At 37.8% G+C, this 27,629-nt stretch overlaps 3 protein-coding genes across 4 annotated transcripts; 2 read left to right on the forward strand and 1 right to left on the reverse strand.

Annotated features, from left to right (window-relative positions):
- Window positions 1–3,742: 3,742 nt before the first annotated feature.
- Window positions 3,743–6,854, forward strand: LOC108244638. Of its 2 annotated transcripts, none has more exons than XM_025009311.2 (7): window positions 3,743–3,830; window positions 4,107–4,150; window positions 4,448–4,708; window positions 4,900–4,978; window positions 5,107–5,201; window positions 5,843–6,193; window positions 6,373–6,854. In XM_025009311.2, the coding sequence occupies exons 2-7, from the start codon at window positions 4,117–4,119 to the stop codon at window positions 6,384–6,386; spliced, it is 834 nt and encodes a 277-aa protein (XP_024865079.1). In that variant the 5' UTR covers window positions 3,743–3,830; window positions 4,107–4,116; the 3' UTR covers window positions 6,387–6,854. The 2 variants fall into 2 exon arrangements, with proteins under 2 accessions (XP_024865079.1, XP_024865080.1); XM_025009312.2 differs by having other exon boundaries at window positions 6,376–6,854.
- Window positions 6,855–10,522: 3,668 nt separating this feature from the next.
- LOC119616739 (C-type lectin BfL-1-like) lies at window positions 10,523–13,298 on the forward strand. The gene is made up of 2 exons (XM_037973890.1): window positions 10,523–12,734; window positions 12,933–13,298. Exons 1-2 carry the CDS (start codon window positions 12,293–12,295, stop codon window positions 12,971–12,973), a joined length of 483 nt encoding a protein of 160 aa, XP_037829818.1. The 5' UTR covers window positions 10,523–12,292; the 3' UTR covers window positions 12,974–13,298.
- Window positions 13,299–14,651: 1,353 nt separating this feature from the next.
- nlrc3l (NLR family, CARD domain containing 3-like) lies at window positions 14,652–27,203 on the reverse strand. Its single transcript, XM_017431016.3, has 12 exons — window positions 26,912–27,203; window positions 24,668–24,874; window positions 23,132–23,221; window positions 22,865–23,039; window positions 22,276–22,423; window positions 21,961–22,053; window positions 21,176–21,528; window positions 19,546–19,752; window positions 19,023–19,195; window positions 18,661–18,934; window positions 18,343–18,558; window positions 14,652–17,498 (listed from the first exon to the last, which is right to left on the reverse strand). The coding sequence occupies exons 1-12, from the start codon at window positions 26,935–26,937 to the stop codon at window positions 17,130–17,132; spliced, it is 2,331 nt and encodes a 776-aa protein (XP_017286505.1). The 5' UTR covers window positions 26,938–27,203; the 3' UTR covers window positions 14,652–17,129.
- Between the last annotated feature and the right edge of the window lie 426 nt (window positions 27,204–27,629).

Here is a 27,629-nt window from a genome sequence, read left to right on the forward strand (position 1 = left end):
TAAACGAAATAAACATTTGAAATATATGAGTTTGTATGTAATGTATGAATATAATATACAAGTTTCACTTTTTAAATGGAATTACTGAAATCAATCTACTTTTTCATGATATTCTAATTTTATGACCAGCACCTGTATTTGAATACTGAAGGAATAAAGATGTTTTTGTTTATTTGTTTGTTTTACCAGACGGACATTAGTCAAATTTTTTACTGTATGTTTGTCAAACTTTTTTCTTCAAGCACCATGTGAAAAAAAAAACTAACTAAACCATTTTTGTTCACTAGCACAAACATTAGATTGTGGATCATACACCTCACCAGAGTCAAGGATTATCTTCCTCCTGATGTCCTTGAGAGGATTATTCACGCTTTTATTACATCTAGGCTGGACTACTTCAACTCTCTCTAACTTGATTTTGACTTTAATCTGACCTGTGTTTATTGTTGTTGATTTTATTATTCTAGTCCTCTGTGTAAAGAGTTCTTGGACTTTATACAATGTGCTATATGAATTTATGAATTTTGTGTTATTTGCATACATACAGCTGGGTTGTTTACCTTCACATAGCTGAACATGAGCAAAACGTTATTTGCATAAATGGAAATGATAACCTGACTGCATATCATGGTGTCGGGCAAAGTTATACAGTTATACAGCATCAAAAAAAAGAGAGGGGGATTAATAAAAACTGAAACAGGAAAAAAAAACATTATGAAAACATATTAAACTAGAAGCTAGAGAGCGCAATCAGCCAAGGCCATAGAATCATTAAAAAACAGTCAGATCCAGACCATAATCTGGATCACTACCAAAATTTGATAAATTGTTTTTCTGCGACAGCCCCAACACTTCCTGAAAATGTGATCAAAGTCTGTTTAGTTTTCAAGTCACCTTGAAACAAACAAACCAACACTACAGAAAACTACAGAAAACACTATCAGCACAATAACAATCCACAACTTTTTTATTTTAGATTTATTATATGTAAAATAAATAAAAAGTGCATTTCATTTTTATGTGACTTCTACCAACCCAACTGTCTGAAGTTATTTACATAGATTTTTATGGTTATTAAACTTCTTTTTTTTTTAAACTGAGATCATTCAAAAGTTATCTACAACAGGTGAGATAATCATTGTTCATAGCCTTTCCACAGAACCCTACCAAAAAAGGTCTGAACTATCCCTTTGAGTTGGTGGTTTCACAACAGAAAAGTGCTNAAGAAACTTTAAACAGGAGAAAAATCGACCGAATCCTGAATCAGCATTTACACAATAAACAGAACCCCGCTTCAAAAGAGCTGAACTATTCCTTTAAGCTGTATCCAACTTTGTCTTGCACAGAACATGGATACATGTCTCCCATGATTTGGAGATAATGAAAAAAAATGGTTAAAAATACTGATAACTGGAACGTATTTGCTACTACCCCAGCCACACATCAGCATCACACCTGGATGGTTCATCTAGAGATAAACATCTTGAACTCGGTGAGTTTACTCTTTGTATTAAGATCTATGTCCCTGTGTGCCTGGGCAGATAATTTCCTATCAGATATCACTTCCCTGATTTACATGCAAATAAACACACAAGGTGCATCACACACAGTGTGAAACACAAAACCTGATGTTTTGGGAAAACAGTGGAAAGCCCTTCCTGGTCAGACGTCTTGTGTTTAGTGTTTAGTTTGTTCCCTCTTGGCCTGTGTAGGAATAATTGAATGCACTGTCTTTGAATATAAACTGATTGTTCAAAAGTTAGGAATAAAAACAAAAACTAAACATCAGTGTATTTCTGTGGCACGCATCACGTCCATGATGTTACCAAAAAGGTATTTAATGGAACTCAGAAAACCAGTGAGAAATCTAAATACCATTAACTTGTTTTAAAGTGAACCTGATTCAAGATGGCTGCCACAGGTAATCAACCTTAGCAAATATAAAAGTGGCTGCTACTCAGTTTTACAGAGACTGAGCTCAAACTTGGTGTGGTAGTAGCTGAGAGTCTGTCATGTTGGGCGGAGAAGGAGGCAAACCCAGAGTGCAGACTCATCTTTCAAAAAAGAAACTAATTTATTAAAATAAAAGATAATCAAAAACAAAGACTGACTTTGCAGCAAAACCAAACATAACAAAATCTGAAAATGGACACAAATAATCTGAAAAACTGAGACACAAGACGAGAGGACAACCATACAGCACATAAAGCGACAATGAACCAGCAGCAAGGGGAGGAAATGACCAGGTTTCCAAGCAGAGGGAAAATAGGTGAAGTGGGCACAGGTGAGTGATTACGACTAGAATCAGGTAAAGATGGGCGTGGCAGGAAAACAAGAGACTGACTGAGGAGAAATGAATGATGACAGGAAACAAAGACACGAGAAACAAGAACTGAACTAAAACGAGGCTAAACACAGGAACCAAATAACAGAATTAAAGAAACCATAAACTCAATACAAAAAAAACAAAAAAAAAACAGATCCTGACAGAGTCATTCACAACACATAACATCATTTTCTATTTTTAACTAAAAATAGCTACAACTGTCATTTCCTGTAAAACACAGCACCTAGTAAAAACAAAAGCTTTTCTGATGCTTGTTGTGCAACGTGATATAATGCTGGGCTCTTCTTTAGAAAAGACTTAAATATTTTTGGTTCCTATTTTGACTAAGCAAAATCCAACTTTATTTATATAGTGCATTTCATACATAAAGCAACTCAATGTGCTTTGTATTAGGAACTTAGTCTGAAGGATATTTTAAACAACGGTGGAATCAAGAACTTAAACAGGAGAATTGTCTTTTGTGGGGGGTTATTTTAGACTTTATGCTTTAGCAAGTCACAAGTTCAACAGAGTACTAACGTCTGGAGAAGTTGTGGTGGAGGTGAAATGAAAAACAGGGTATATACAGTATCTACATGGCGGCTTGTGATTCATGCATTTTTAGACCCTCAAGCCAATTGATTTCCAAGAAGTGCAGTGCACGAACCCTAGAAAAAAATCAACTGAAACGAGATTTAATTTCCCGTGCTTGCTTTATTCCCTAGTTCCAAAGTCAAAATATAAAGAATTTATGATGTGGCAGTAAGCATTAAATGTCTTTATTTGCAGGTAGTCATAATATCCTTTTCAACTCTGTTTTTGGACCAAAAAATAGTACTTCTGCTTTATGTTTGTCTAAATGTAATAAGTTGTGACTTCCATATGGTATTATCATTTATAAAGTGTGTGAGTGAATTCATTAGGTCTAAATCATCAAAAGTGCAGCCAGGAAATATGTAACAGTAAATATATGACAGTTTACATTGTGGAAGCATATAAAGATTAAATAAAAGTGGACTAAGAACTGAACCTTGAGGTACACCAAAAACATCACTGACTTATAAAATCACCAATTGACACGATGAACTGTATATCTTTAATACAGCGTCTATAAAAAGTATTCACCCCTTTGGATGTTTTACCCTTTTATTGATGTCATCAATCAGTCTTTGGCAATATACATTGGCTCTTTAACAAAAAAAGGTTCGAAAAACCCTTTGGAAATCAAATTTCTACAAAGTAATGCTAAATCTTCCACATGTCATTTGTCAAATTCTAGTTGAGATTTAATCTGTTTTCTTCAACAGAGATGTTCTCTCTGCCTCTTTCTCATTAAGCTTGGCCTGGTGAAGAACCTGGGCTGCAGCTGTTTCAGACACACACTGGGTGTGTTCATTCAGGGGAAAAGGGGAAGAGGTAAACAGCTTTATAAAGTCCTGACTCCTGCTTCCTAACGCCACTTGTTTCCAGTTTTGGACGCAGACAGCAGCTCTTCATTGACTGGGTAAGTTTATGATGCAGCCAAATAACATCAGCAAAGTACTATAATGTGTGTATTTTTTACATAAATGAATAAATTGATTTAAGTATTCATTATACTAACAAAGGGAAAAACTGTTTGTGACTTTTTCGATGCTCAGAAATAGATGATTTTTTAATTATTATTCAACAAATCTACTAAATTTCTCATTTTAAAGAGTTAAGTAGGTTTACTTTATCTCAGTAATCCATGTTTTGCACTAACTTTGATTAATTTTGTTTATTTCTTCTTTTCCAATAGATTTCAGGCCATGGCACATCTGACTTATCTGACACTGCTGCTGGGTATGTTCCTGTCAACAGTCCACAGCACTGTGGGATGTTTTTACCCTTCATTGTTGTTCCTATTTGCTCTGTATTTGTTCATCTTTGAAACTTTCTTACAAAAATTACAAGAAAAAAAGAGATTATTGGTACATAAGGACTGTTTTTGTATTCACTCCTGTATTTACATATATTTCTTTCAGTATAACAGTTGTTTTATTTACTGACAAATAAGAAATTATTGTAGTGCACATGTAGAAACAAAAACAGAAGGTAAAATAACCTCATGGGCTATTTTTTTGTTTTGTTTTGTTTAAGGAACGATCCAGCTGCTCTTCATTCCAGCAGCATCTTCACAAGAAAAATTTTCCATCACTGTTCAAGATTGTCCTCAAAAATGGATCATTAGAGAGAGAGACGAGAAGGTTTTGTTTCTTCGGTGTCGAAAGCTGTGGTGGAATAATTCATTCAAACTGATAATCCGGGTTCTGCCGTGGAGTTGTCAGTGGAATTATGGTGTCAACAGATGTCTTGAAATTAAAATCACCACTTATGGTTCATCTGTGGAGAAGAGAGTTGGTATGTACTGCGAAAGTTTAATTTTGCACCTTCAGTATCTGTGAAGTGACGAAAGCTTCATGTTAAACACAGAACTGACACTTTTATAAAACCTTTATGAATCTTCTGCATCTACAAGAGAATGATAAATAACATTTTAAAATGTGTCTCTAACTATTTTTCAATTCTCATATTTTGTTTACACACTTTAGAGAAAATGTGTAAAAGATGCTGCACAACATTATCTTCATGTCCAAGACCTTCCTGTGACAGTTCAGTCTGCAAAGAAAGGTAAATATATATTTTAAAGAAGAAAAAAAAAGATTCATATTTTATTTGTTTGCCCCAAGTGGTATAAATTTAGTAGAAACCAGAATGTTTATCGTTGTCTTTATGTGCAAAATATTTTTCTTCCACAGATTAGAAATCTCCATGACATCAGGAGGCATTTCAGCAGTTAATCTGTGGTTTCCAGACCTTCAGGATATAACTGTCAGCACTGATAATGAAACAGGCAAGTACCTTTAATTTAAAACAATAAAACTGTCCTCCAACTGTACAGTTTGCTTAAAAGCTTCACATTCAGAATCCTAAGTGAATAAAGGTAAATTAAAAACATGATTATAAAAAAGCTGAGCAAACCACAGCATCCTCATACATCAAATAGACTCATTCCATATCTGGATCAGCTGAAGAAAAGTAAATTTAAAAAACACAAATACAATTAAAGGCCTGACATTCCTTGAAGGAATGCATATCACCTGCTGCTTTTCATGTCAGAGTTTTAAACTAAAATCATCCAATGATGAAAGTTGTAGTTGTTTCAGTCAAACCTTGTGAATGATGTTATTTATGATCTCAGAGAATGTGTTCAGGACAACTCTCAGCTACTACCTTATCAAAGTTTAGCTTTGTTTTATTGAAATCTGTCCATATGTTCATGGGATATTTTGCTAACAGACAGACACATTTGACACAAATAGTTGAGGGCAAACTTTTAAAAACAGATCTTGTGATCTGAGAGTATTTTTTGAGGATGACTCTAAACTACTACCACATCACATTTAAGCTCAATATCTATAAACTGGCTGAGCTGAATTATTGTTAGTGTTTGTCCATGAAGATGTGAAGACACAGGTGTGTTTTTTGTTTAAGGTTCATTACTTCAGTTTTATAATGAACCCAAAAGTTGGATTGAAGCCTTAAATTCCTGCCTCAACGACAAGTCCTCCCTGGTTCAGAACATGACCCAGACAGGTCTGGATGAGGTGAAGGACCTTCTGGAAGATGATGGGGTCTGGGTCGGCCTGGAACGGTCCATCTTTGGCACAGATCCGGAGTGGAAGTGGATATCAGGATCCAAAGCTGAAAACCTTCAGTGGAACAGCAGATTTCCTGTGGACCGCTTCAACAACCACTGTGGAAAGATGATCCTGGTTAATGAAGAAAAACAAATCCAGTTCCTGGACGCCAGCTGCCATGAGGAACTCCCTTACATCTGTGAAGGTGAGAGGAGTTTAGATTTGAGTCCAATCTGACAGAAAATATTTTTTAGTTTGTGTTTGTTGCTTTAATTTCACATTTTAGTCTTCCAATTAAGATATCCATAATGAGGATTAAAATGTAACTATAATTTAACAAAAAGTAACTTCAAGTCAAAAAATTTTCACTGTCTCTTTTCTCAGCAGGCCCAGTTTAAACACTGAAGCTCTGAAAACTCCTCTGATTGATCATCTTAATGTTTATCTGAAGAATCAGTTTTATTATCTGCTGGTGTTTTAGATCACACGACTTTCTAATCATCATTTATGACACATGTATCCATTTCTCAGTCATTTTCTTTTCTTTTTATTTTTGTATGACCTAACATGTAAATAAAGGGACTATTATCATTCATTTCTGCAGTTAAAACCAAATATTTCTCATTTGTTAATTTTAGTTTATATGTTTAAATATTAACACTAAATATGTAAAAAGGAAACTGTTAACATCAAATCTGGAGGTCCACGATGAAAACAATAATAAAATAAATCACAAATAAGGCCATGATGTTGCATGAAGAGCTTTTAAAATAAAATCATTTTGTTTTTTACTTTTTTTGTTATTAATATCTGGTGTTCTTCTGCAGTTGTTTCTAAATTTCTGTACATTAAAATTAAAATTAAACCCTTCCAAAAAATTGCTGTTTCCTTTTTTGAGTTTTTCTTGTTTTTTTATTATCGTTTTGAAAAGAAAATCTTAATTTCTTCAAAGTTCAGGTTTAAACAAACCTTCATCTTCATTTTATTTATCCAATTTATAAACTGCAGGTACGCGTGTGTGCACAGGATGATCTAAACCTAAAAGAATGTATATATAATTCTCTTATTTGTCTATTCAAAAATTTTGTGACAAATTTATGTCTGAAAGCCACACACTGAAAAAATGACATTTAATAAATTACAACTGAAGTGCTCATATTTACTTATTTCCTTTGTCTAAAAGTATATGGGACATGAAATAGTTGCAAGAGTTCACAGAATAAATGTTAAAAAACCATCTCCACAGGGCATTATTTCAAAAGTAAAAAACATTTGTCTTTTTATATTCTGCACAAAGCTCGTCAAACGGTATAATGTTCTGTGAACTTCTTTAGGAGTTGTTGTGTGTAACTTTTTTAGTATTAAGCCGCCAATAAATATACTGTAGCAACAGAAGAGGGCGCTAAAGTCACAAGATTTTATTTTAGACTGATACTTTCCCATGTTTTTGTTTTATTGGAATCAGATATTTTACTTCTATTTGCCAATACCTAAGGGAAAAAAACAAATAATATCACTGGTGAAGCACAAAACAAAAGTATCAATAATTAAAAGTGAGCATATTAACTCAACCCCATAAATAGATTTTAAGTTTAAATTCAAACACCACATGAACGCTCATCTGGAAAAATCACAGGTATATAAACACATGAAACACTGTATGAACACATGAGATGAAGTCATGGCTGGAACCACACAGGAGCAATGAGGTGATGGGCAATGAAAGGAAGACAGAGGCATCAGGCAGGAACAGGAACCTCCAGTTCTAAAAGCTTATGAGAGCCCACATCCTGCCACAGAACCTGCTCTTTCAAGGTCAAAGCCATCTGAACGCCTGCTTCCTGTTGCAGAACATGGACCCTGAAAACCACAGCTTCTTCCTAAGGATCCTGCTCTGTCCCTGAACAGGTTGCAAGTCCATCAGAGAACATGGATATTTTTTTAAGTTATCAGCTGATGCTGAGAATGTGCTGTTATCATCATTTATCTCGCCTTAAAGACTTTTAAAAGACAAACATTTAACGTTTCTTGAGGTATTTATGGGGGAAATATGGTAATATGGTAAAACGTAATGAACATTGTTTTAATAACTCTGAATGTCATTTTCATGAAGACCAAGCTGTGAAGCATCGCTCAGGAATTGCCTGGGGTCTCATAAAACACCTAGTAAACTCACAACATGGCTTTGATTTTCTTTTAAATGGTTTAATGACTATTATATGTGTTAAATAGGTTGTTTTTTAAAGCAAAAAAAAAATAACCTAAATGCTAAATAGACAAAAGTAGGAAGGTCATTTTAGTAGGAGTAATGCTTTTATTGGTGTCTGAAAGATGTGTATATGTGAAAACAGCCTGACAAAAGAAAAGAGCTTATCGTTGTAATGATTGGGAATAAATGTGCACAAGATCGGGGTTTTATAGTAAATTAGAACATAAAGACAAGACACAGTTCACATTCCTTCTTCCCCAAAACATGCAGTCTAATGCAGCTGAAGTTATTCTTTCATTTATCATTTTAATTCTCATGAAAAGTTGCTATATATGTGTATATTTTGCATGCCTACAGGTATGTTTTGTTCACCTCTATGTAGCTGAGCTCAGTTCTTTGCATAGATGGAGATGACAGCCGGACCGTGTCGTACCTGTCAGATCTGCATGGCATCACTCCCATTCCTTAGAAAAAAAGACAGGAGAAACGAAAAGTTTAAAAATAAAAAATAAAAATAAAATGTTTACTCTATTGTGGTGTAGTCACATGAATTCTTTTAGAATGTGTAAACAGGGAAAAAAGTGTTTATTTTTCATGTGACAACTTGAGCTGTTGGAAAAACAGCTAAACCATCAGTTTTACTTTTAGTCTGCCAGAGAATCAGCCGGATGTCTTACAGCAGGAATCTACAACTGGCGTCCTTCCATTTGGTCCCGGAAACATTAAATTAAGATGCAGTAATCAGTTCGCTCGCTCACAACACCCGGTCAGACCTGATTCAGAACCTGTCAGACCAGTGACTCAGAAGGATGAGAAATGCCTTGTGTTTTTTTATTTCTCTGTCATGGTTTATAGTCCTTTAGTTGTTATTTTTTCTGTAAATGAAAGCAGCATTCCTCTCTCTGTTAGCACTTAGAGTGTGCGTTGGGGATAACTCTCAGCTACTGAACCAAGTTTTAGCTCAGTGTCTATAAAACTGTCTGGTCATTAAGGTCTATTACCTGTGGCAGCCATCTTGAAGTATGTACATCTAATGATTACTTTCTGAGAAGTTTTATTAAAATCTGTCCAGTGGTTTCTGAGATATACTAAGACACACACACACAGAGTTAATTACTCTACATGATCACCCACCTTTAATGATGATAATCAAAGAGATGTTAGCGGTGCTCCAGTGGTGAGTCTTTCAGATGTTTAACAGATGCCTATATGAATCAAAAATGAAAAAGAAAAGAAAAGAAAAAAAGCAAACACAATTGTGTTAAACATAAAGTTTAAGGCTAAAATAAGGCTATCGTATCGGTGTTGGTGAATGAACTGTAGTTTCATTCAGCATCATTTCCTGTGTCGAAACATCACCAAGACCAAAACAAGCAAAGCTTTCAGTAGTGGCTTTGTGACTTGATCATTTGTTTGTATTTGATTCCTATTTGGTTAAACATCTATTTTGATTTTCTGGTAACAAACAAGGACTTAATTGTTGGTGAGGCAAGAAAAGAATAATACCTTTTTCTTTTTTTCAAAGATATGGAGAAAACAATCAAAAATGGCCTAAAGCTTTTTTTTTTTTGTTGTTTGTTTGTTTGTTTTTTGTTGTTGTTTTGATCTAGTAGCTGTGAAACAGTCATCTGAACTCAAGGCTGGTTTGGTTTGTAGGTGTGAGGGATTTTACAGCATCTAAAGTTTCTAAATATCATGTAAAGTGAATTTATATGTATTCCCACAATGCACAGCTACAGATTAGTCAGGCCTTATGTTTGAAAAAGAAAACACACGTTGTTCTGTAGAGACGAAATAAAAAGAGCAGCAGGTGTGGGTGTGTTCATCCGAGCAAAAAGAGGAAGCTGTAACCAGCTCTATAAAGTCCAGACTCCCTGGTTCCAAACTACTCTTCTTTCACATTTTGGACACCAAGAGCAGCTCCTCGTTGACCCGGTAGGTTTTTCAACCAGTGCCAGAAAGTACTGGCAAAATACTGAAATACTTCTATTCTTTACAAGTCATCCTAAAAGGCTGCACGAGTAGAAATTAAATCAAAGTTTTACCGTACTGACAAAGGAAAATCTGTTTGTGTTTTTTTAGTACTCAGAGCTCAATGCCTTCAGTAACATTTCATCATACCTTTCCACATATTAGGTTTTAGTTGTTGTTTTTCCCCCCTCCGCAGTGTTATTGTAACTTTAACACCCTGATACTGATCCTGTGTGTCAAATATCCTCTCATTTTCTACGCCACGATGAGTTATGGAAAAGCTTCAGTCTTTTTTCACTTTAATGTCCTCAAAGTTCAGCAGCAGAAGCCTAATCATACGTGAATAAGATCAGAGGATCATTTATTCTTATATCTGCGTGGGCCATAACGAATACAAGTATTCAGTACGACAACAGACTAGCTGAGGTCATGAAGCTGGTCTAAGATCTGCATCTAATGTGTTTTTTTTCCATACTTTGTTTAACTTTCCCACTTTCTCTTTTCTAAAACCTAACAGGCCATGGCACATCTGATTTATCTATCTCTACTGCTGGGTATGTTTCCTTATACACAGAAATTTATGGTTATTTGACCTTAAATTTTTTTTTTGTTTCTTTCTTTCTTTCTTTCTTTTTGTTCTAAAAATGCATTTATAAGTATTAGTTAATTCATTTAAATATTGTTAAACATTAAAGTAAATATTTTTTAGCATTTATCTATTAATTAACTGTTAGATAAAGGGTTAAATATTGTACCAAAACAGATCACCCATGTAAATGAAACACTTCATCAGATGTTTGTGGTTTTTTTAGCAGCCGTCCAGCATGTTGTTGCAGAAGACACAGTTCCACAAAAAGGACGTATAAGTGTCCCGCTTTACAACTGCCATCAGAACTGGATCATTACAAAAAGCTGTCCAACTAAAAAGGATGTTTTGAAGCTTCTGTGTAGGAGAAACTCGAGTCAGTTTGAACTGGAAGTCAGGGCTCTGCCAGGGATTTGTGATGGGGCAGCTGATTATTTGTGCCCTAAGAGTTTTATAGTTTACAGTTTGGACCTGCCCCCGGAGACAGACGGTATGTACCACAACCTTTATGGCTCTTTCTATCTCTGTAAGTCAGCATCTAAAAATATATATTACTGGACATGGATGACTAACATTTACATAAAACCTCAGCAATTTGCCTCAGGACATATTTGTTATGAATCTGAAATGTTTAATGAGCAATTTAACACTTAAAAGTGTGTCTTTAAATTCACGGTTCTCATATTTTCTTCAGATACACAAAAATCAAATACGTTGAAGGCATATTACATATGTTGTACTTCACAACCTTCCTGTGATTCAGGCTGTGAAGAAAGGTAAATATAGTTTACTGTCAGGATTTGGGCTTTGTTTTTTTCTTTGAGGTTTCTTTAGTATGTAGGGTCATTGTTTGCATGTTTCATCTTTGGATTGTTTCTGCCTCTTGTGTATATGTCATTATTCACTTCTCCTCAGTTTATCACTTGGTTGGCTGCCACGCCCATCTCCACCTGCTCGCAATTGTAATCACTCACTGGTGTCCACTTCTCCTAATGACCCTCTGCCTTTACCTGGTCACATTCTCCACTTTATTCTTTCTGTTGTGCAGTTCTTGTCCTCATGCTCTTTCTCCTTGCCACGTTTGTGCCCATGCATTTGTTTGTTTTTGCTGCCACGTCAGCCTTTCCTTTTTTTTTGTTTATTAAAAACTCAGCTTTTATTTTGCCATGAGTCTGCGTATTGGGTTCACCGCAATCTCTCCACCACGACCTGACATTTATGTAGATAAAACATATACTGTAAGCTATGCACAGTACTGTACACCAACATGTTCGTCTGGTTTTGTGCACTTCTTCCTTCCACAGAGTAGTATTCACCCTGCCATTGGCCACTTCACGCACTCCAGTAGTTAATATACGATTTGAAGACTCTAGTTGTGAGTACACCTACAAGGTTAATAAAACAGGCAACTAAATAAATTCATAACCATAAAACCCTCCTGCAGCTGTTACTGTGTATTAGTAGTTTGTTGTGTTTTTTTTACTTTAAAGTCTGATGTCAAAATCAGAAGTCAATGAAGTTAGAGGTACATCTAAGTTATGAGTCTAAGAAAGGTGAGCACTGGATTGATACTGAACCACACTTGTGTGTGTGTGTGTGTGTGTGTTGTTCAAGGTATATCTCTGCAGTTCTACAACAAACCCAAAAGTTGGATTGAAGCCTTAAATTTCTGCCTCAACAAGAAGTCCTCCCTGGTTCAGAACATGACCCAGACAGTTCTGGGTGAGGTGAAGGACCTTCTGGAAGATGAGACAGGCTTGCAGGATGGGGTCTGGGTCGGCCTGGAACGGTCCATCTTTGGCACAGATCCGGAGTGGAAGTGGATATCAGGATCCAAAGCTGAAAACCTTCAGTGGAACAGCAGATTTCCTGTGGACCGCTTCAACAACCACTGTGGAAAGATGATCCTGGTTAATGAACAAAAACAAATCCAGTTCCTGGACGCCAGCTGCCATGAGGAACTCCCTTACATCTGTGAAGGTGAGAGGAGTTTAGATTTGAGTCCAATCTGGAAAAAAAAAATAAAAATTTTGTTAACCTATAGTTTCATTTTATGGGTTTAATGAATAGATTTTCTATTTGGATGTCAATAATGGGAAGTGAGGTTTGATATTCTAAAAAAAAAAAACAAACACCAGTCAACAATAAAATAATTTGAACTTTCTTTTCTTTTCTCAGCAGGTCTGAACGTACAAAGCTCTGAAAACTACAGTGACTGATCAGCTTGCTGTTCATTTGCTGAATCTTTTAATCCCAGCCGATGTTTTAGATTTCACAAACTTCTGACATTTGTTCTCACTTTTGCTTTTCCATTTTTTTGTGAACTGATTTCTTTCATTTCTTTTTCTAACTTGACAAGATGTAAACATTCTTTTAGTATGATAATTAAGTGTTGTTTCTCAAATTTACCTTTTTTTGGTTTAGCTGTATAGATAAATGAAGTTTTCTGTATGTATATATATATATATATATATAAAGGGGAAAATAGAACCAGTGGTCTACAATAAAAGTACAGGGAAACAAAAATACAACTGAAGACATAAAGAGCTCAAAAACACTTTAAGTTTTCCAGTTTCTTCTTACTGATGTCTGGAGTTTTTCTTTAGTTAATTGAATATTGAAATTCTTACACTACAATAATTAACTATGTTTTATAGAATCTGAGGCGTTCAGGTGGATGGAAGTCAGCAGAAACATCTGCAGGTATTTCAGATTGTCGCTCTGACAGCTTCTGTAAACTGAGAGGCCATTCGTTCATTCAGATTTTGATGTAGACACTACTGTGAAAATTTAAAATATATCATTGCTTTATTAATTTAACCCTCTTGCAGACCCACATCAGTAAACCCTGTCCTGCTTGGCCCTGTGCAGACACTTAATGAGTCCTTGATGTCCACAGGAAATCTATTGTCCTTGGATATTACCGACAAAAACATTAAAATTAATATGATTTTTATTCATATTGAAATGGATTTTAAGCCATACATGTACATGGATTTTATTTTGTACTGCTAATAAACTTTAAAGATGAAATAAAAAGTGGTTTGAAGCTAACATAAATGAAAAGAAAGTCATAAAAGGTGCTTGTTTTCTGAGTCCCTCATTTTAAAGAAATTACACTAATTTAAAATTAATAATCAACAACTGAAAAAAAATTCCTAGGGTCTCTTCTGCAGTTTCCGTGATCACTCAGAAGTGTGACGTATGGAGAGACATACAGGAACGTGAACAAGGCAGTAAATAACAAATACAGATGGTGTGGGGGTTAAAATGGTTCAGTGTGTTTAATTAATTGTGTAAACTGACCCAAAACTACAACAGCTGAGTCATTCTTCAGCTTCCCAAAGGACAGGAGAGCTGGATGGATGTGGTTAGTTTAGCTCCTGGTGAAAAATGGTGACTGACTGTGCAGTTAATGTTTAGAAGAGGACCACCTGAAACACAAACCTGCCTGTCGGACCGGCACCGGCCTCCTCTAGCTGTCCAGAGGAGGGAACTCTTTGAAGGCTGTCTGACATCACTGTAAAGCTCAGGGATTCCCCTCGTGAAATGTGGGGGTCCAGTTCCTGACAGCATCACTCCAGACCAAAAACAATAAGTAAAAGTGTTTTCAAACCGGTTCTCTTGTCAACAAAACTTGCTTCTTCTTCTGCTTCCATTTCCCCTGATAAACACTGAGACAGTAACCTCCTCAGTGTCCTACAGCGGTCTGCCACAGCTGGCCCCGCCCCCTTCTGCGTCACCAACCAATAAGGTAACTCCGTCCACACAATCAGCTCATTTCAGTATTTGAACACAAACACTCTAAAAACTAGTCATTAACATTTAAAATCAGAGAAATTAACCACTGGAGTGTTTAATGATAGAGTTTAACTAAAAGAAAAACATGAAAACTCATCATTTTGATATTTTATTCATTTCCCCTTAAACTGAAAATGGAACACTCAATAAATAGTAGTTGTGTAAACTTTTGCTGCATCAAGGAGTCCACATTTCGAGCTTTTGATTCCAATTACAAATGGATTTAAATATGAAAACAGTGACAATAAGCTAGGGTAAAATTGAGGAAGTCTGTCACACTTAAAAGGAAATGATTTTCTGTGAATGAAAAGATCTGTGTCAGGGCTGGGAAGCACTTTATCTCACCTGCTGCACTTTACAGGTTCTTCAAGCTGACTGAGAGGTTATAGCAGCTATCAGGAAATCAATCATTAAAAACAAAATAACTTTGCAACATCATTTGTAAAGAACCTGTGATGTACTTTAAATCAAATAGTACATTTAACAGAAAGAAAATCAAAGGATCCAATAAGCTGGCTGCATAAGTGTACACACCCTTAAACTAATAATTTGTTGCACATTTTTTGATTTATTTAAAGCCTTCTGTCTTCTTGGGAACACACCTGCTATCAGTTAAAGGGACTCTGATCAAGCTGAAGTTCAGCTGTCTGAGAAGGATCTTCCTCACATTTACTTAGTTTCAGACGACAGCAAGATCCGAGGTTCACAAAGAGCTCAGAGATCATCAAAAAGACCTCACTGTTAAAAGAAATAAGTCAAGAGACGGTTACAAAACATTCCCCCAGAACTAGAAATCCAGTAGAACAGTCATCAAGAAGTGGAGAAAATACACAATAGTGACATTATGGAGAAATGAACGTCCTAAACCAGGGGTGTCCAATCCTGGTCCTCTAGTGCCACTATCCTGCATGTTTTCCTTGTTTCCCTGCTCCAACACACCTGATTCAGTGGTTAAATTACCTCTTTATGTTCTGCAGAAGCCTGTTATTCACCCATCAATTCAAATCAGGTGTGTTGGAGCAGAGAAACAAGTAAAACATGCAGGATGGTGGCCCTCGAGGACCAGGGTTGCCTCCTTCTGTCCCAAACTGATGAAAAGACGAGGCAGAAACTGGTCAGGGAGGCTGCAGAGAGGCCTACAGCAACACTGAAGGAGCTGCAGGAACGTCTCATAAACACTGGTTGTGTTCTCCATATGTCTGGACTATCAGGTGTAAGGAAGACTTTTCTTACAAAGAAAAACATCCAGGCTCATGGAATAATGCAAAAAATATATAGTCTCCCAAAAGCCTGGGGGAAATTGTGTCGAGGTCTGACGAACCCAAAAATAACTTTTCCTCCACAAATCTAAAAGGTCTGTTCAGAGCAGGAACAGGACTGTAGATCACCACAGGAACACCATCCGTACAGTGAAGCATGGTGGTGGCAGCATCGTGCTGTTGGGATGCTTTTTTTTAAGGGTTTTTTTGGGATGGAATGTCACAAAACTCCAAAAACCTGTTTATTTTGGCCCAAAACCTTCAGATGTCTGCCAGAAAGCTGAAGCTGACAAGGGAACTTCATTTTTTAAAGATGACAATGATCCCAAGTACACATCCAGATCAACAAATACGTGGCTTCACTAGAAAGGTATTCAAGTTTTTGGAATGGCCCAACCAGACTTGTAGACCAAAGACCTGTATGGTGACCTAAAAAGGGCTGAGCACAAGAGATGTTTTGACAATCTGACAGACTTGGAACCGTTTTGTACCAAAGACTGGTTAAATATTACCTAGTCGGGGTGCGGCCTGCAGACAGAGCCTTCCTAAGAAAACCGAAGGCTGAAAATAAATCAAAGGGTGATTTCACGAAGTGTCAGTTTCAGGTTGTGCCCACTCATTTCAACCAGCTTATTGAATTTTTTTATTTTTATATTTTTTCCGTGACAGATTTTTTTTTTCCCAGTTGAATTGCCCAGGATATAAAGTTTCATAATAATTTATCATGGTTATATTTTTTACATCACAAAAATCTGGCATCTTATGCAGAGCCACAATATGTACTTACACCTTAAGGTTTCTATTTTTTTGTTTTGTTTTTCAGGCACAAGAGCACTCTTTGAATCCTAATCTTCTATATCTGGCTTATTTTTCTTTCCATTGGTTTGTCCATTGTAATCGATACATTTAAAAATCTAAAAATACAACTGCAAAAAAAGAAAAAAAAACAAGATTGAAATAAAGAGGGCGTCTAAAGGCAAAAAATAAACATGTATTTTATAGGGCTTTATGTAATACTGCTTGAAGTTTACTATGGATCTGTAAATATAATAGGACTGTATAAAAAAAAACATCTTGTTTGGTGAAGCCGGAAAATTACAGGCACTGTTTTATTTCAGGAAAAAACGAGCATCGGTGTTTTAATGTTTGTAACTAATGGCAATTAGTGTTACCAGCTACCAGCATTTTAGGAAATATCTTTTTAAATCATTGATGAATGTCATGTTGGGGGTGAAACTTGAAAACAGCTAAAACAGAGGAGGCGGTGCTCCTCTTCTGTCCCTTACATCCACGTCAAACGGCAGCCGATCTCAGCTCAGTCATCTTTCTGTCTCATCTCTCTAAGGCACTCTTTCAAACTTTGCATCCTGCCCGAAGGAGCGTTGCGGACGGCCTGCTCCAGCTGCCGCTCCGCTTCGTCCAGCCCGGCCACCTTCGGGGTGTTGTGTCGGTACAGGAAACCCCGGAGCAGGTTGTAGTGGCAGGCCGGGGAAAGCAAGCCGCACAGGAAGCGCAGGAACATGTCATAGCGGCCCGGGGCGGAGTTGAGGGTTAGAGTCAGAGCGCACTGGACGAGACCCGCAGCCGTTTTGTTATTTCTGAATATGAAGGACGAACCGGACTCCAGAATGTTCTTAGACTCCAGGTAAAACATTAGGAAGACATACAGGGCAGCCATGAACTCCTGAAGGAGAGAGAAACAAGGGTGAACCGACAGCAACACGGATCATTTTCAAGGTGGGGCAGTTTTTCACAAATGCTAAGAAAATACAGTAAATAAAATGTAGATTTTCCACTTCTGTGAACCTATGTGTCACTTCACTGAGTATAATACAAGTGTGTCAAACATCTAGTCAGAAAAATGTCTTTTTTTCCCATTTAACATAAGTACATACATATCAATTACATCAAATCCTTGTTTCGAGTGGATACCCAAACTTAACCCTTCTATAAAATAGTTACTGGCATCATATCAGTGCAAAGTTCAGGTCTTCAAAGGTTTTTGCATTTGATTCTGAGCTTACAATCATCAGGGCGCATGAAGAATTTACAAAAGTAAAAATAAGAATCAAATACAGGATCAATATTTAGAACATGAAGAATGAAGAATCGCAGCCAGTCTACTTAATCGGTCAGGAATGAATGAGATGTCAACAATCTTCAACTCTAAGATGGAAAAAAAAACAATCAGATCTGATCTTCAGGAATATTTGGACCCACCGCAAACAATCATAACCTTTACAGAAACAATTATACCAGCAGTCCGCAGCCAAACTAAAGCCAAGCTAAAGAATTTTGCAAATAAACTCATTAAAACACGGTGCGTGTAAGGAACAGCTGAACTGATCACACACTGGTGATGAAAAGCTGCAGCTTTTTAGATTTAAAGACAGTTATATCTTAATAAAAAAATATATATATATACAAAATGAGACTGATCTGACCGCATCAGCAGTTTTGTTTTGAGCCTGTTTGCAGGTGAACGTAACGCAGTCATTATTTATTTTTACTGTGGGAGGGAGTTTTACCTGAATAGTGAAGTGAGAAAAGCAGAACGTCCTCTTGCCAGGAGTGACTGTAGGACAGAGCTCAGTGCACAGGCCCGACCACACCACCACCTCCTTCAGCTCCAGATCGAACTCTTTCACGTTCTCCTCAAAGAACACGCTGGTGTTCCTCTCCAGCATCCTGAGAGCCATCTTCCCCATCTTTGTCAGCAGCTGCTTCTCTCTGTCAGACCATTTCTGAGTGGAAACAAGTCATTACAAACTCTGGCGCTGAAATAACATTTAGCGAAACTTTAAGCACATGTTAAAAATTAAAAATAAAAAAAAAGAGCCACGTACCAGCTCATTATCCATCTGGTCGTAGTAGAACTTCAGCCTGCGATTTGTCTGAACGATCATAAAATGGATGAGGAACGGCGTCAGCCTGGGAGGGAAGCGCCCGTAATCCTCGTAGCAGAAGCTGCGGCCGAACATCGTCGCCACAATCCAGCAGAAAAACGGGTGGCGAACGAGAATACAAAGTGTCGGTACGCGCTTGTAGTGCCTCACAATGTTCTCTGCTAGCTCTGCGTTGGAAACGCGTTTGGTCAGGTATTCATCTTTCATTTCGTCACTGGAAGGGGGGGAGGGAAAAAAGGAAAGGATGAGAGATGCAACAGCTAAAAGGTGAATGGACAGATGATAAACACACACACACTCACCTAAAACCCTGTAGCTCAGAAAAAACATCTATTAATTGAGATGGGATCTGTGAGACGGCAGCCCGCCTCCCCAGGATCCACAGGCGTGCGCCTCGAAACACGTTCCCTCGGAGGATATTTACAATCAGGACGTCTAAATGTGCTTTGGTGGTGTTGTCATTTATTTCTGGAGCCTTTTGAAGAGACAAACAGACAAACACAAAGGTTCAAACATCACTTCATTTAGATTAATGACCAACTTTTTGCCAGGACTGATGAAACTTTTGAAAAAAATGCTAATAAATTTGAAAAAAAAACTTCTGTTTTAAAAGTTGTATTTTAACTTTTATTATTAATACACTGAGCGCAGTGAGCCTTGTTTGTACACAGCTTTACAACTTTATAATTCAAACTGATGCTTCTTTGGGTTAACCCAACTTCTACATATGATTTCTGACCACAGGTCTGTTCAGATGTGTGTGTGTGTATGTGTGTGTGTGTGTGTGTGTGTGTGTGTGTGTGTGTGTGTGCGCAGTCTGGATACCTCCCAGTCCAGAGGAGCCTGGTAGCAATCAAAAGAGTCCATGATGATGAGAAATTGAGTGTTCTCTTCCTCCAGCAGCTTCAGGTTTTTCATCTCAGAATGATAATATTCGATCACGTCAAAGGCGGACATATTGTCAGGAGGGTTGTTTCGGCGGCGGAGAAACCACAGAGATCGGAACGAAAGTTTGATGACATAATGCAGATCCTGAGGAGAAATGGGCAGGGGGGAGAAAAAGGTTTTGATGAACAAAAAGATTTACTTTTCAGAATTGTTTACAAGAACGACCCGTCGTCTTTGGTGACGTGAATAGTTTTTCGGTCGATGCACACTAGTTACTGAAAACTTAAACAAATGTGCTGTTCATAACGAGCAGCTTCTTACTCCTTAACAACAATTTCTGAGGACATCCTCTTTGGTCGTGGAAAAGACGATGCTCTGTTTCAGAAGTGACAAATCATTTGCAGCAAATAAAACAAGGCTTTTGAAACTACTAAAAATGGGATGAGAACTGTTCAAACTTCAGTCGACCCATCTTTCCTTAAAAAACCAAACAACGTGGCCAGAAAATAAATGTCCCAAATGTTTAAAACTAAAGATTATTTAAATGTTTAGAGAAATAATGATTAAAAATAAATAAATCTACAGAGGAACTTAGTGCAGAATTTCATTATGAAAGTAAGAGATTTTACACACGTGATGTAAAAACAGCTCAAAGTACTTGGACTTAATGATGTTCAGCTTAAAAAAACACCTTTAAGTGAAACAAAAAGGCTTCAGTTTGCTGTGAAGCATAAAAACTAGACTTTGAAGCATGGAACAAGTCATACGATCTGATATGTCCAAAGTGACCCTGTTTATTTTAAAAGGAACATAAAGTGGAAACTATAGTCAAAGAAAAATCAAATACCATATTTTCTGCACTATAGGGCGCACTGGGTTATAAGATGTACTGTCAATGAATGGTCCATTTTTTACCTTTAGTCATATATAAGGCGCATTAAGCAAAACAAAACAGCCCCCTGTCTTTTCAGAGAATACTGCACTGATGTAAGCATCGAGTATAAACGCCTCCACCGCTCGCTCAGGTCCACACGCCGTGCGCGACTATAACTGAGCCTTAATGCTGCGAGCGGTGCGGCTTTGTAGTTTACCAAAGTCATACTAAAACATCACGACTTCTTACATATATAAGGTACTCCGGATTATAAGGTCCATTGAAGGCTTTTAAGTGCGCCTTATAGTCCGGAAAATACGGTAATTGTCTTCAAATCTGAAGTGTTTTTGTTTAAAATGCCCATCTTTAATATAATTGTGTCTTATTCCAAGAAATAAAAATTAGAAAACATGTCAGACGCCGGGAGCACTTGCTCAACTGTCTGCTTTGACCTTCATCCAAATATTTCAGAATAAGAGTATCACCTTCCTTCAGCTCTTTTCTCATTTTTGCTAGAAAAAAATATTGTGGAAAAAAGTAGGAAGTCTGGATTTTCTGTTAACCTTCATCAGGTCTCCAACTCCTGAAGCAAAACCTGCCAGTTCAGTTCATTAACTACATCCGACAACTGATTCTGATTGGGTTTCGTTAAGAAGAGCGTAGTGTGCGATGAGCTTTTCGCTCAGAGCTCACCCTGTTGGCTCGATGTTCTGCCCAGTCCAGGCAGAATTTGGCCACGGAGACAGACATCCCAACCCCTGGGAGCCCGGTGGTCACCACTGTCCTCACCGGCGAGCCGTCGTCTTTCTGCAGCCGGAACAGATTGTTCACGCCAACAAACGTGTCCTCGCTGGGGACCTGGAGAGGCGTCAGAGGCTGCGCTAAGAACTCGTGAGAGGGGTCGACTCCTCCGAAGCCGCAGGTGGAAAGCTGAGGCTCCACGTAGACGTTGTTTAGAAGACTCTGCTTTCCAGCTTGAATCACGCCCTCGTGGATGACTTGGTGTTTTCGGAATAAAATGCTTTTCAGGTAGAAACGATACAATGCTGGTGGTGGGGAAACAGACAGAAAGAAAAACCCAGATTAAAAACGAGCCTGTCGTTTTGTTTGTGGGGCCGGGAAGAGAGAAGAGAGTTTTTACTTGAAAATCGCTAAATAAAGTACAACTCCTGGTAAAACAAGAGTAATACTGTCTATACCTCAATAGCTGTAGTGTAATTTTTTTTTTGAAAAATAATGTTCCGAAGCAATCGTTTCCTTACAAGAAAACAAAAACTATGTTAAACAACTGCTCAACGTCTCTATCCACAATTTAAAATTAATATATGAACGTTTTTTAAAAAGCAAATTATTGCGTGACTTCTGCAAAATGACCCCCTCCAGATTTTAAACAAGTTAACAACAATAAAGCGTGTCCATTTTAAAACAAACAGGTACAGAAATTTGCTTTGGATTATCTTGTGTCGGGACTGAATCACCTTTCTGGCATTGATTTTGTAGTTCTGCTGCCTCCTCCTTCTTTTCCATGCTTTCAAGGGTGTATATCGTATTCGACAGGGCTTTATCGGGGCCTGCAGAGCACAACAAGGACACAAAATCGACTGAAAGAGCCGTCTGTGGAAATAGAACGAGGAACAAACACCCATCCAGGTTTTTGTTGCCTTTAAACCAGCGCACTGTTATCAATGACACAGTAATTACAGAAACACTAATGTTTACCACAGGGCTGCCATCCCTGCTCACCACCAGCTACTCTAAGTCAACTTGTTCAAACCGTAGATTTGTTTTCTCACCGTCCATCTCAATGCTCTTGTCTACAAAGTCGAGAAGATCTCCTTCCAGCACCTGCTGCATGATGTTAGGCGGCTGCCTTTTGTGAAACCACATCTTAAACTTGAAAAGCTCCTCGTCGTTGAGGCGAGTTAAGATATTCTGCATGCTCTTCAGAGAGTAAGAAAAAAAACGCATGTCAACATGTTGCCTTTGCATCTTGTGTACAAATACTCTCTAAGACAGGGGTCTCCAATCCTGCTCCTCGAGGGCCACTATCCTGCATGTTTTACTTGTTTCTCTGCTCCAACACACCTGATTTGAATCAATGGGTGATTAACAGGCTTCTACAGATCAAGAAGAGGTAATTTAACCACTGAATCAGGTGTGTTGGAGCAGGGAAACAAGGAAAATATGCAGAACAGTGGCCCTCGAGGACCAGGATTGGCCACCACTGATCTAAGAAGATGATGCTGGCAAAATGAATGTGTATTATTAGGTTCATCTCAGTCTGGCTCAACATTATTTGCTGAGTTATAAACTCAACAACCAGCAGTAACTTCAGTGAAGTAAATAAATAAAAAAAACGACCAAGAACTGCGTTGTACTAACTTTAAATATGTGAGGCAGATCCTGTTCTGGGTGCAATCTGCCTGGCTGGCCGTGCTCGTCAGTCTGCATCGGATCTTCCATTTCAAGGGGCTCAGGTGGTTCTGGAGAACAAGTCACTAAAAGCTCATCGTCTTCATCCAGTTCGTCCTCTGTCAAATCCTCCAGCTCAGCAGAGCTGAAAGGACAGAGAGACATTTACAGATAAGATATTGAAGTATTCTGTTGCACAGCGTGACAGGCGAGTGTGTTCGAGTGTGTGTTCTTTACCCAGTTTCGATGACCAGAGCGCCTGGAGGTTTGGTCTGCTGCGTGGCTTCGGTGTGGACAGTTTCCGTGTACTCTGAGTACTCCCTTACCCTGGAAAACATCGATGGGATAACGAACTGTGATGCTGCTTCAGCACAAGGATATTAATGATATTTCAAAAAACAGCACTTTGCAGCAAACTTTAAAACATAAGTGTGTCTCCTCAGAAAGCCATTGCTGTTTTGCATGTATGTAGATTACAGTGTAAAAGTCTTGAGCCATCGCTCGATTTTTTTAAAAATATTTTCCTTCCAAGCAATTAGATCTTGTGATCTTTTAAAAAGACCATTATTTCCACAAACTTTCTAGAGGGCTTTTTCCTTTGGACTCGGACTGCTTTTTCACTCGTTTGGAGAGGAACGTCTCACTGATCTGTGAATAATTCAGCCATTAAAAAGGTCCTGAACTCAAGAGAAGAACTAAGGTTGTATCGACACAACAGAGAATGTAGCAAACAGCTGATTTTTATTTGGATTTATAGGCACCTTGAGACCAGCAGCCTGTCACAAAGACATCATTTGTTCCCATTTCTTCAGTTTTATCTCTGGAAAAATACCAAAAATAACACTTTTTTTTCAACCACCAACAAGGTGACTCTCAAAGACCTAGTAGCTGAAAACATTCCCTACAGTCAGAGATGAATCTCTTTGAAGGTCTTTGCTGGATTTTTTTTTTTCCTGTTTCTTAATAACATATCCTTCAGATATTGTTTACCTACAATAGCTTTTTTTTACAGGCCTGACACGTCTTCCACTTGTCTACCTTTTTTCATTTTTACACACACACTACCCAGTTTGTTTCCATGGTCAGGTACACGAACTGAACAAATAAATGAGTAAAAAGCAGCAGAAGTCAAAAAAAAAATAGAAACTTAGAAAAACATCCAGAAAGCCTGAAACTGATCAAGACAACTTTAAAAAGAAATAAGTGGTGGTTTAAAACGTTTTGCACAGGACTGTGTGTGTGTGTGTGTGTGTGTGTGTAAGAACTAAAGCATTATGCCTTCTTGAGCACACAGTATCGAACTTTGAACAAACACGCCCCTCTCAGCTATGTAGCTTTACTGGATCAGAGCGCAACACGTGCTTTCAGTCTCTTAGATATCATGTTAAATATCACCATTTTGCTGCTCAGCCAAGTGTGAAAAGAATAATTTAGTGATAGTAAAATCAGAATATGTGCAGTCATTCAGAAAGATTCATGAGAGATAACCCCCACGTCCAGGACTCTTTAAATAAATTTAAAGTTTAAAGAGAAGTAAAACGGTGCGTGGGTTTGCTAAGAGGCATAAATCTTCCATTCAGATTAATTATAACTATAGATGTGAAACTCAGCCACCTTATTCTGTTTGGTACTTTAACAAGCTAAACAGGAGCTCAGGTGTGGGATATACAGAACAAATAAAAGGTTAAACCAGCTGCAATGAGGAGCTTTCATATGAAACATGCATAAAACACAGAGATAAGTTGGGATAATGCTTAAATATGACAAATATACCCGAAAACTGGGGGAGCGGGAGGATCCGGTAGCACTGCAACTGGCTTTTCACCTCCACCTCCATCTCCACCTCCTCCTTCACCTCCTCCTTCTCCCTCCTCCTCTCTCTCCTCCTCATCCATGCTTTCACTGTCACTCTTCATTGACCCATAACTGGAGGGGGGTCTCTTCCACTTCACCTCCTTCTTCTTTTCTGGGGTTGCAGTGCTTCAGAGATGAAACAAGAGTGTTAGTAAAATGTTTGCGGTGCCAGTTTTGTTCATTTTCGATCAGAACAGCAACGATACCGACTGCACAGCAAGACAGGCGCAACCTCGACGTTAAACAGAATCTAGACATTAAACTTTGCAGAAATTTCTCACATTTCGCTCCAGATGCGCTCCGAGTCTCTCCATTGGGAGAACCCTGAAGATTTGTCTAAGGTTTTTCTCCACAAATCAACATCAAATCAAACATCTAATTAAACAAGATGCTTTTTAAATTTATTAAACAATTTAAGTCCAATAAGTGTGTGAGCGATCAAACTGTCCTAAATGAAAACGGCCTGGATCTTTATAGATTCAATGTTTCACAACTGTACTCATCTCTTTGCTTATACATCTACAAATATATGCAGAGGCAGACAGGAATCACTGCAGATGGCAGGGTGATCTGTGGTGAGAACAGGGAACAGGTGGAAGAGAACCCGGAGAGGTGAAACTGAAAGACGAGGGATGAAAGTCAGCCGTAGGGAGACAGAGTCCATGTGTGTGTGTGAGAGGGAGGCAGGTGGAGCAGTGAGGCTACAAGGAGCAGAGGTCACAAAGATGCAGGACTTCAAGTATTAAGGGTCGACTGTCCAGGAGGACGGGAAGTGCGGTAAAGAGGTGAAGAAGAGAGTCCAGACAGGATGGAGTGGAATGACGAAAGTTTCAGGAATGATTTGTGACCAAAGGAAGGCAATAAAGGTCAAAGGAACGGTTTACAGACAGTGGTGAAAGCAGCTGTGTTGGACGGTTTGGAGACAAAAAGACAGGAGACAGAACTGGAAGTGGCAGAGCTGAAGATGTTGAGGTTCTCCTTGGGAGGGACAAGGATGGACAGGATTAGGAATGAGGTCATCAGAGGTACAGCACAGGTTGAAGGACTGGGAGATAAAGTTAGAGAGGCCAGACTGAGATGGTTTGGACATGTGCAGAGGAGGGACAGTGGGTATATTGGTAGAAGGACGTTAGAGACGCAGCTGCCAGGAAAAAGACAAAGAGGAGATATATAGATGCAGGTAGAGAGGACATGGAGGGAGGTGGAGTGAGGACAGGAAGCAGAAGACAGAGTTAGATGGAGGAGGATGACTCGCTGTGAGGACCCCTGAAAAAAAAACAGCTGAAAGAAAAAGAAGCTCCAGAAACAGCTTATATATGTCTCAGTTGATGTTTTACATTTGAAGAATAAAGGTGAGCTACCAGAGTCCATTTTTGTAAAGAAATAAGGTGTTTTACATGTAATATTTCATACTGAATTTCTTTAAATTAATAACTGACATACAGCAAGTAACATAACCAAATACAATTTTTTTCCAAACAAGTTTATCATAAATATTCTGCAGATCATCCTCTCATCATGACACCTTTTATCACTGTGCATATTATATTTTTGCAGATCATCATAAATGTAAGAAATAAAACCTATTGGTTGAGAAGAACTGAGAATGTGTTTTAAAATTTTTCTAAATTAACATTTGAGGTAATCAAGGGACAGACTTGAAGGTATGCAAAACTATAAGCTTTTCTTTGAGAAGTGAAAATGTTTTGAGCCTGTGTAATAGACATAAGATTGTTTGAAACGTTTTAATCCAATATTGAACAGAATGAAATGTTCACTGACACTGAATACAAGAAGTAAAAGCAAAAATAGTTTAGAAAATGTGACATGTTTAGCCTAAAAATGAGTAAATGCAAGAAGGTTAAAATGTAAATACATTACAGGGTACAGTGACACGTGCATTGGGGTAAGTTAGTTAGTTAGTTAGTTAGTTGGTTAGTAATAACTGATAACATCCAGCCACTATTTACAACAAGTCACAGAAATAAAATATTATACCAAATAATTTAATCACAACTGGAAGAAAAGCAGGACGACACTGAAAATTAGCTTGAACTTGATGCTAAAAATGAACTTAAACAGCGCTTACTGGTAGAATTACAGCCCTAAAATAAAAAAAAACACGGCATTTAGTTGTCTTATTGGATAAATATGAATGTTTACCTTCCTGCTGCTGTGTCCTGATCCATGCTTGTGAAGGTAAAAAAGGCGGATTAGAAGATTTTCACACAAGTCCAAAATTCAGATAAGGGTTTTCCTCCCTGTTTATCTGACTGAAACTCCTTGTTTTCTCGGCTACTTTCACATTAAACGTCGGTAACTCGCCACGTTTATTAACACAGGCACGTTTGACTTCCGAGGAGGTAATTTAAAATAAAATAAGCCATTATCCTAAAGACTTGAGAAGAGAGACTAACTTTCATTTCCTGTTCGTTTTTTCTTGCGTCATCAGAAGGCACACTTCCGCTGATGTTTTTTTTTTCTTTTTTTCAAAATAAAAGCACATCCGTTTATTAACAAACGAACAAAAAAAAATAATGGAGTGGTATTCAAAATTGGAGTCAGGTCCAGTTTTGAGCCATGATAAACTAAATGAAGGGTCTTGATATGATCTCTCCAGAAATAAAAATAAAACTGTAAAATAACTGCTAACACAGTACTCTTCTATAATTGTTTTCCAAGATAAAAACTGGAGTTTTAAATACCGGTAGTTGTTTTAACAGCAATGTTTGTGTGATTCCACAAGTTTCTGCAGCTGTGCTTTTGTGGGTCAGATGCTGTTGAACAGTTTGGAAACTTCCTGCTTTGATTAATGTGTAAAAACATCATTATAGATCATCCTAATGCAGACTTGTTCACGTTGATTCTTGTATCCGATGTG

The sequence above is a fragment of the Kryptolebias marmoratus genome, linkage group LG2 (assembly GCF_001649575.2).
Source record: "Kryptolebias marmoratus isolate JLee-2015 linkage group LG2, ASM164957v2, whole genome shotgun sequence".
Lineage (NCBI taxonomy): Eukaryota > Metazoa > Chordata > Actinopteri > Cyprinodontiformes > Rivulidae > Kryptolebias > Kryptolebias marmoratus.